At 42.3% G+C, this 9,785-nt stretch overlaps 1 protein-coding gene across 1 annotated transcript in view; it reads right to left on the bottom strand.

Moving 5' to 3' along the window:
* Positions 1–9,785, bottom strand: part of ARHGEF26 (Rho guanine nucleotide exchange factor 26) — a 60,503-nt gene that overhangs the window by 4,243 nt on the left and 46,475 nt on the right. The window contains exons 12-13 of the mRNA XM_080604728.1: positions 8,584–8,738; positions 4,314–4,523 (exon numbers count right to left, since the gene is read on the bottom strand). Coding sequence (XP_080460854.1) covers positions 4,314–4,523; positions 8,584–8,738 — 365 coding nt within the window. The remainder of the gene's footprint in view (positions 1–4,313; positions 4,524–8,583; positions 8,739–9,785) is intronic.

Genomic DNA, 9,785 nt, shown 5'->3' with positions numbered 1-9,785 from the left:
GCTTAATTTTGTTCTTATTTTTAGAAACATGTTATTTACAGATTCGTATTTTCCCTTAACCAGTCTTGATAAGAAAATTACATTTCCTTTCAGGCAACTCTGAAAAAATGGGATAATGCCAGACTGGCTTCCTGTCTAAATACATGTTTCTTCATAAATCCATGTACACCATATATTTTGTGAAAACAAAACAAATTTGCTCCCACTGAAGTCACCTTCTCCCAGCAGGCACTGTTAGAGCATATGAAAAATCCCGTCCAGAAACCACTGCTTTCAGCCAGACTAGGAAAGCCTTTATGTATGTCCCTCTGCAACTTTCCATGTATTTTTCAAGAGAATCGATGTTACTTGTGTAAACAGACAGAGTGGGAAACAAATACAAAAAGATGCCAGCACCAGTGGATAATCTAATGCTAAATGACCGTGTCATTTAACCCTCCGCCTCCAGCAGCAGGCACAATTACAGCTGTCCCGGAGCGAGGACAGTGGGAACAGGCCTCTGCTGCGCTGGAAATCGGAGTCAATGCAAACATTTCGCTTCCACCTGTGCATCGCCCCGTTCAGCGAGCGCTCTGAAGTGTCCAGCTGCCTCCTCCTGCCGCTGCCCTCCCCATCGCGCTCGCCTAAAGTTACAAGAAATCTGGGATTTTCTGTACCCTGAGCGCACAACACACGGTAACGCTCTATAAAAAGAGTTTTCACATCAAGGAGGTATTGTCAGAGATTCTTTCCCTTGAAAGACAATCTGCTGGACTGCTATTTATATTACAAACCTTATATAGGCAAGCAGTAATCTTTTGTAGAACAAAATGTCTTTTTATAAAAAGCCCAGACAACTAAAAATGCGCTTCATTTTTTTCCCAATAAAAACGCATTTCCAAGCAAGTCTGAATCATCTGCTTACTTTATAATAAGATCTTTAATAGGGATCATTAACGATCTATAGTTTCTTTCAGAGTTATCCTAAACTTTGAAAGCAAACCTAAAACCGTAAGTTTTTCCAGGCTGGGATGCGTCTGGAGCGTTCTGTTTCATGTCCTCTGTCCCGCCCCCAGCCCCCGCGGAACAGATCCCATCTTTCACTTCTGTGAAGGGCTGTGTGCAAGTTAATGGCACCACAGAGAAGCGATGGCCTCTCCGAGACTCGCACCCCAAAGAACAAGACGCCGCTTGTTGCCCTTTTCTAAAGCGGAGCACTCCAGCACTGCCCCAGGAGAACAAGGACCACCTCTATCCGGCACAGCTCCCCAGCTTCCCCGCGGCCATGCCAAACTCCTCCTCCATCCCATCCTGCAGTTTCCGCTCCCGCACCGTCCGACCGCTGTGGTACAGGGCTCACAAAGCTGCCCCGGGACAGCACCGTTCAGCATTGGACCCAACGCACTCAGTTCAGCGTTTGCTGCACCGCCGTGCCGTGGGATCCCCTGTGCCCATGTCCCCCAGCTAATCCTGCACCCTACGCACGGAGCGCTTGTTAGAAATGCCCTGCTGCTAAAATAACTAGCAGGACAAGGTACTTCAAAGCAGCAAGGAAGAAACCAGTGCAGAAAAAATACCAGAGCAATCCTTGATGAATCTCTGCAGTCCGATTATCCCAGGTCGTCTTGTCAAGATAAATGCTAAGAGAATCTCCCTAACTACCCCGTAAAGGCAACATTTGCCTCGTGCTACGCTGCGTTACGCGTAGGTTCACCTGCAGTTATCCCGCGTGCCCGGGATGAGATGGGAGCACTGTTACACAGCCAAAGCTGCCTGCAACTTCTGCCAGGAATGCAAAAACCTGCAGTTCTTAGCGGCGAGCACTGGTCTGGGAGGTCGGTAATGGTCTGAACCACCGGCAAGACAGCTACATACCTAAGCGCACTACAGAATGCAGGTGTACGGACTGCTTGCAGCTACAGGACACTCGTTGCTCTCCAGTTTACTTTAGGCACTTACCCCCTGGCCCCATTGATTATTTGAGAGAAGTTTTCTGCTAACAGGCAAGCGAGGCAGAAAACCCACATCTCAACTTCCAGCTCTCAGAAGAAAATATTAGAGAAGTACTTGACCTAACACGTACTTACGCTACAGCAACCAGCAGCGATAATTCAGCGCCATTTGTAGTTCAAGTGGAAGCAGAGCCACGGAGCATCCCGAGTTGGAAGGGACCCACAGGGGTCACTGAGTCCAGCTCCTGGTCCACACAGGATCACCCAAAGCCCCAACCACACGTCTCAGAGCGTTGCTGTATTTGTAGTATTTGGGTAACTAACCTTCATTGTCCACAGTCGTCTTTGGGCTCTCAACAATGATCCAGAGACTTAGAGAGGCTCAAATGAAACTGATCCAGAAACTGAGCACTTCACAATTTAAACTCGGAGTGTATGCAGGCAACAGAGGTCAGAAGCGTTACGCAGAGAAGTTGAGGTATGCCATACAAAAGTCACGTAGCTACAGAGGCATTGTGATGCTTAATAAAGACAGCACCTTAACACCAAGAGTGCCCAAGACCCAGTGCTGTACCAGGCAGGGGGCAGCCAGAGACCCTCTCCACAAGCTCCAAAGACAGCAGGGCCCTGAGGGGCTGTGCCTGGGAGCCTCTGAGCCTCGCACAGGAAAAATGCATCCAGGGCAAGGTGAAAGGTTAATGGCAGCTACGTTGCTTACTCTGTTTTTAAAGTAATTTTAAACTGCATTACCCACCACTAAAGCCTGAGGTCATCCTACTGTAAGAAGCAAATAGAACAATAATTAACTTTCACTAGATTTGGCTTAATTAGAATGAGCTAATTATCTTGATGCTAAGTGAGGACTGCAAATGAAAGCAGTGACAGCTTATAGTCTGCCCTTTGCTGGAATCAAAATGGTTGCATTTTAAGCTCAGTTTGGAAAACACCACCTTTATTTTTGCACATACAAGCTTCTCCCCACGCTTCCCCCTCCAATCCCCCGTAAATCCCTGTCCTGCAGTCCTGGCATGTTTGCCTCACCAATAACAACCAGAAGGGATTCAGAAATCCAGCATTATTATTATCTTCAGCCTGGATTACCCTTCAGATACTCTGCTGTCTTCAGCAACATTACACTGACTTACAGTCTTTCCCTCTGATGAAAACCCCCTCCAACTAAAATGCAACAAAAAGTCTTCACTGTTTAGGAATGGTCATGTCAGTTCTCCTTTTTTTTTTTTTTTTTTTTCAAAAATAAGAAGTCTTAAACCTAAGATTTTTGGTTCCTGTTTATGAGAAACATTTTTATGCAAAGCTATCACAGATAATCTTTCAACACCTTGAAGCAATGCATGACTGTAGCTCACTGTGCCTTGCACCAACACGGACTCCCTCTGCATTACCTCAATGTATTTTTTTAGTTCCTTTTTTTGTTCCTTACTGCCACCAGCTTTGTACTTAGCCATTTGGCTGCAGGTTTGGAAGAGGCAGCAAAATGTTTGCAGAAAGTCAGATGTGGCTTTGTGATGAGAACTCTATTTCAGACCACACCGAACTACATACAAGTGAAGCTTTGTCATTTCTCCTTTCTATTCTACCCTCTAAATGGGCTCTCAATTTACTTATCACTAATGGTATTAAAGTAACTCACTGCAAAGCACAGCCACGCCATTACTCACTGCCTAGGGAACTGGCAGTCTCTGAGGCAGAGGCACAGTTAATTCTTGGTCTGAAGACCTAAAACAACAGCACCTAGTAACAGATACTTCAGTTTACATAATTTTAGCATGTGTACTCAATTTGCTATTATCCCTACAACATGACATCAAAAAAAGAGAATGACAGTAACATGACATGGATTTAAAACCACTGAGCCTGCTCATGACAAGATTATCCATGAGAAAACGAACCAGGTTTGGAGAGGCTCTATTTTATTCCAGTAAATATTTATTCCTCTATCTAGGATCTTATACAAGCTGCACATTCTCCTTCTCCGCCAACCATTACAAAACAGAAAGGCTTGTCACCGTTACCTTGCCTAGCTTTGGAAATGCACACTTAATGGAATAAAAACAGTGCAAATCACAACAGTCAGCAGGTGGAACAACAAACTCTCCAGCGCTGCTGAACAGGACACCAGTGTGGCCCGTGACAAATACAGGGTCATTTCTGATGTAACCCTTCCCTGGTCACTGCTGATCAGATATCATACAGACTGCCTGCTTGTGAACTCTACTGTACTGTTTTGTTTCATCTTGTTTTAAGCTTTGCAAACAAAGAGAAGCTGGGCATTTCATACTGCCATGCTTGGGAGCTGGGAGAGCAACAACAACCTGAGACGATCAGGTGGAAAAATTACAGAAGTTATAACTATTTACTTACGGAGTGTCTGTTCCCAAGAGCATCTCCACCTTCTCTCCTGCGTGGTTACTGAGGACTGCCAATCTGAAGGGGTACACCGTAGCGCTCTGCCGGGAGTACAGCATAGCTGAAGTGTTCTTTACAGGAGAAGAAGTCAGGTCCTCACTGTCACACTGCTGTACCACGAGCTGATCCCTTAAAGAATAATCTGTGACATTGTAGCTCTCTTCACTGTAAAACAAAGAAAGGAAAAAAAACCCACATAAGTATAATGCTTAGTTTTCCATCAGGTGTGTGATTTCCCCTTCCTTGTTTGTTTTTAAGAAGTCAGTTCTGTTTTTAAACAACTTTTATACAGCAATTGCTGCCTAGCCAAGGACAGAACTAGCAAAACCAGCTAGGGATGCTGCTGTAGTCACTGGGGACCTTGAACCTAAAAAGAAAGAAATGTAGTCCATACATTTGCATAGTAAATAATGAATGCATTCCTAACTAATTAATCGACTGAGATAAACCTCTACAAATTCTTCTTATCTCCATTCAACAGAACAGCCTGCTTTGAACTATTAAGGAGTCTTTATCTTTCTAGCCCCTGTGCTCTCCGGGAGGCCCACAGACTTCTGACCAGCAGCAGCACACGGGTACAGCTGGCTGAGGGCTGGAGGCACCGCAGCCGTTTAAAACATTATTTAAAATTACAGCAATCAGCTAACGCAGACATGCCAACGTGCACCTTCAGTTTATGGCTGAACTTTTTGCCAAACTTCTATTTAGACTCACAACACAGAACAACAGGACTATTTTATGTCCCCCCGCAAGGAAGGCCTGCACATTTTGGAGGCACTTTTATGAAGACCAGACATCTGCTCTAGGCCACCTATTCTTTAACAGAAAGCATGTGGTGATTCTCCCTATTTCCTTTATCACATGTAAAAATAATAAAAAATAAAAGGTAGTAAACGTCCTTTATAAATCTTCAGCAATTTTTAATCACTTTTTTAGCATGATTACTTTAGTTACAAAATCATTCCTGGCATCTTGGCTAAAAAAGCATGTTTTTTCAAGCAGCTGTGAACAGGTAACATTCCCAAGCAGTATTTAACCTTTGGGTGATTTCCCGTGTATGAAGTCCAGCTGCATTCCAGTGTCAAGGCAATCTCAGGAGCTGACAAGCCACAGAGCCGTGAAAACAGATGGGGTTCTAGTGGTGTCCTTAGGGGATATTACGGGAAAGAAGAATACTCAATAAATGTATCCTCACACAAAAATACACGTCTCTTTGCAATTCATCTGAGATCTTCTAAAAGCACTCAGGACATTGCTGGTAGATGTTCCGAATAGCTCAACACGGCAGAGTTACTTTAGTTGCACACAACAGGACTTCATTAATTCTGGAGCTCTCTTGAGCTCCACAGAGCGCAGGGCTCGCTCATAGGCAGCTCTGAGCATTACTACCCAGAATACGCAACCACATCTTCAAAAGGGCATGTTGGAAAAAAGGAGGAACCTGACTTTTTGCAAAGTTCTGAGCTAGCCGCGTGTCCCATTTTTAGCAGAATAATTTTACAGTGTAAGCTTCCAGCCAGAGATGCCAGAGATGTCAGAGAATTGCCTCCTCTGTAGCCCAGTCTCCTCTTCCCCGAGGGCAGTTGTAAAGTGCCCGCTATGGAAGCTCCACCATGCCTGACGGCAGGCAAATGGATATCTAAGCCCAGCAGTTACACTCATCAGCCATGCAGGGGATGCGTAAGAAGGATGATACTTTTGTCTGTGGTTGGGATTTAGAAGAGGAAAACTGAAAATTAATTATGAAGGAAATACATACAAACCTAAAAGCAGTACGCATAAAGTAAATATCCTGTATTTTAGTAAGGCACTAATGTCATCATACTCTGTGCAATGTGAAATCATTTCTTCACTAGCTCAAAAGAAAACAAGTTTCCCAAACGTGCCACAAATAACAAGAACTGTAGTGTAGTCCATGTGAATCATGAGGCAGATAGAAAGAACTCTTAAGATGTGAATTATACTGCCTGTTACTCCTCACGTCAGAATATTACCTTCAGCGTCCATTAAAAAGGAAGAAATTTTGGTAGCTAAATTTCACATAACCCACTGAATGGGGCAGAGAACACAGCCAAACCTTGCCATTTCAACCACAAGGTGAAATTGCAGCTGAGGAAGATTATGATTAATAAAGCATCATTAAAGTTAAAGCATAAGAACCCTGGAGCATAGTAAGCATACACCAGCACACCCTTTATCTTTTTGTAGCTAAAACGTAGTAATTCTCCTTATAAAAAGGTTTTGGGAACGCTTGCTCACGCAGTATTCAAAATGCAGTTCTCGCAGCGATGACTCTGACACATGGAAGTCGTTCCTGAAAGCAGCCCGTGAGCAGGGGTGACCGAGCCTTGCCTCACTGGGGCTGCTGACCCTCGTGGGCTGCAGCCTGGGCAGGCAGCGCTGGGCCCCGAGGGGCTGGGAGGCACAGCGTGCTGCTTCGACTTATACGGCAAACTGCTCCCCGGGATGGCCGGGGATTCACTTTTGGAGAAAGGATTAAGCAGCATGACTGCAGCACTAAGTAATTAGTATTTTTAGCACAGTCGAGTGATTTTTTTTTTGTGTGCAATGTTAAGAATCTTTTGAGAAAGCAACTCCTCAAGTAAAAACACAAGCATATAAAACTCAACTGTCAACAAGCGCTGCTGTCCATTGCTGTGGTGTCCACAGTAATGCTGTGGGTAGGAGACCAGATCATCAAAAGCTCGAATGTTATGAATAAGCTTATCCACTCGGGTCAAGTGCAAGCTTTGTGCTCGGAATATTTGGGAGGTTCACACAAATCAATCCTTTTCTATCCTACCTAATTTGTTTGGGGCTGTTCTTCAGGTGAACAGATAAATCTGATCGTTAACATCAAGTTTTCTTTAATTTTGGCTTCTGGGCCCAGTTATGACATTTCAATTCCAACAGCTGGAAGTTGTTATAAATCCAAAGTTTGAATAAAATATGTTGCTATAAAAATCTGTTTTATAATCTGGACAAGGAGCCATCACATAGGAAACCAATAAACACTGTAACAACACAGATAATAGATTCTTCATTGTTTTCCTAACTCAGACATTTACTTAGCTACCAACACAGCAATACGTTGAGAGCCATCCCGTGAGAAAACAAACGCGCAGTTTAAAAACATGAGGCATAACTCTGATCTGCTGCCAGGGATTTAGCAAGGGACTTTCAAAGAAACATTGCAGCGTGAACTTTGATAAACGCTGAATCTCAGAAACATGCTCCCAGCATTAAGATAGCTGGGGAGAACTCTATTCTCCTTTCTGCTCATCTGCATAAAAATTATTTGACTTAAATATATTTTTCCTTCATTTTTGTTTATCTTTCTATTTGCTTAAATATTCACGTTCTCTTCCCAGATTTAATATTCTACCTCATTCCTCAATTTCTGATTTACATTAAGAAGATTCACAAGACAGTATCTTTTAAAAATAGCGGGTATTTGGTTCAACTGATCAGTGCAAATGCAAAACTATTCTTCAAAACAGTTTGCAGCCTCAGGAAGAAAGTTAATCTATCAAGTATTATTTAACAGCAATAGCAGAGGATGTAAATTCCATTAAATGATTTTAAGCCTCCCCACAAATCTAGAGATAAAATTTAAGTGGAGACTACTAGAAGCAGTTTCCCATCAAGCTCTCTCAAAAACAGTCCAACATGGTAAAGCACAGAGGGGAAAGAGTATCACTTTGCCCCCCAAAAAATCTACCTTTGTTAAGGCATCAAGGATAAACTTTTGAATTTGTTTGACAATTCAGAATTCCAATCGAGTTTGCAAAAACTAAATCCCATTTAACAAGCAGTTACTTGCAATTTCTAAATGCAGTCTGATGGAGCAATGTTAGAAACTCAAATACCTTCATAATTCATTTACTTTCTCAGACACAGTGTATTGAAACATACAAATGGTTTCACAAATTTTGACTGTAATTAACACAACTTTAATCCATATTTCCTCCCATTCTATGCTGCAAATGTACCAGGTCTCTTTGAATCTCATTCATTCTTTCAAAAAAGCAGATGGCTAGCAAACGTGAAAATGCTGTGGATGCAAATAAAGTTCGGCTTTGCAAAGCCAGGAAGTTTTGGCTCTCATTTCCCGTACGGTGAGGCACGCACAAAAGTCATGAAAATTTAAAAGATAACTTAGATGCTCTCTCTGTGATGCGAGGAGTTGAACAAAAAGACTATTTTACATTGGTGAAGCTCTTACCTCTTCTTCTTGGTGATAATGAGGACATCATTAAAGAGGAAGAAGTACACCTGCTGTTTAGAAGTCCTTTTAGAAAAAAGTCCAGTGTCTTCTACGTATGCTGTTAATTCACCTCTTTTCACTAACCATCGTGAAGAAGAAACCAATGGAAATGGCTACAAAGAAAAAAATATTTTAATCTTGTATAAGTAGAATTAAAAAAAAATAATCAGGTAACAGTCTAAAATGTTTGGAAAAACTGCTCAAACTCAAAGCTCAGAGATTATGAGTACAAGCACAAAACAAAGATCCCAAGGTTTAAGGTATCTTTATCATTCACATAATCCACAAGTAATAGCCTGCAAATACTTGCAAATTGCTCCCGTTCATGACCTAATTACTCATCTACGACAAAAATGAACGGACTTGGCCGGTCATATGCTTCAGGATGGACCAAACTACATGAGATCTCCAAAGGAGATTAAAAATACTGTCTCTGGGGATTATTTCAGTTTTCATAGAGTAAGCAATCATTCTCTGAGCGCTTGATTTTTTCTCACAGCTTTTCTGCATGAACACTTGGAAGGAAAAGCTTCAGCACTTCATCTCAAACACACGGGCTACAGCATACCTTACACTGCCTTTCAGCACATCTCTAAAGTCAGTTAAAATGATGCTGTACCTTCTTCCTGCATGTTTTGTACCAAGCACAGAAAAAAAAATGCAAGAGCCTATATTACAGAGAAATACACTGTATCAAACCACATTGAAATCTTTTATGAACTTATGAAAACAGACAAGTTATGGAGATGGCACAGAAGATTAGATACTAATACTGTACTGAATATTATTCTTGAGATGTTCAGAGTACGTACTTCCATGGAAGAGAAAGTCTGCAAAAATACGTGAAGGATAGTAGAAGGCCTACCAATCAAATGTGGTAAAATCTATTTTCTACTCCACACGTTGAAATTCCAGCACAGCTCTGTGAAAGAATGCTTAAAGGAGTATGTGACACGTAAGGACTAGCTGTCCCTTTTAATGCCTGAACAATATAGTTTGTTCGTGACACCATAAATCTACCAGTGGTTTGAGAAATGTCTGAATTTAGAGGACCTCTCTTAAGGTATCCACTCATGACAGGCCATATCAGGGGTAGGATGAGGACCAACATCTCAAGTAGGTGAATCGAGCCAAAGAGGATAATAGCTGTCTAATGTAAA

The sequence above is a fragment of the Anser brachyrhynchus genome (assembly GCF_964034855.1).
Source record: "Anser brachyrhynchus genome assembly, chromosome: 9".
In the NCBI taxonomy this organism is placed as follows: domain Eukaryota; kingdom Metazoa; phylum Chordata; class Aves; order Anseriformes; family Anatidae; genus Anser; species Anser brachyrhynchus.
Note: the sequence above shows the minus strand (reverse complement) of the source record. Positions and strands in the feature narration are given on the sequence as shown.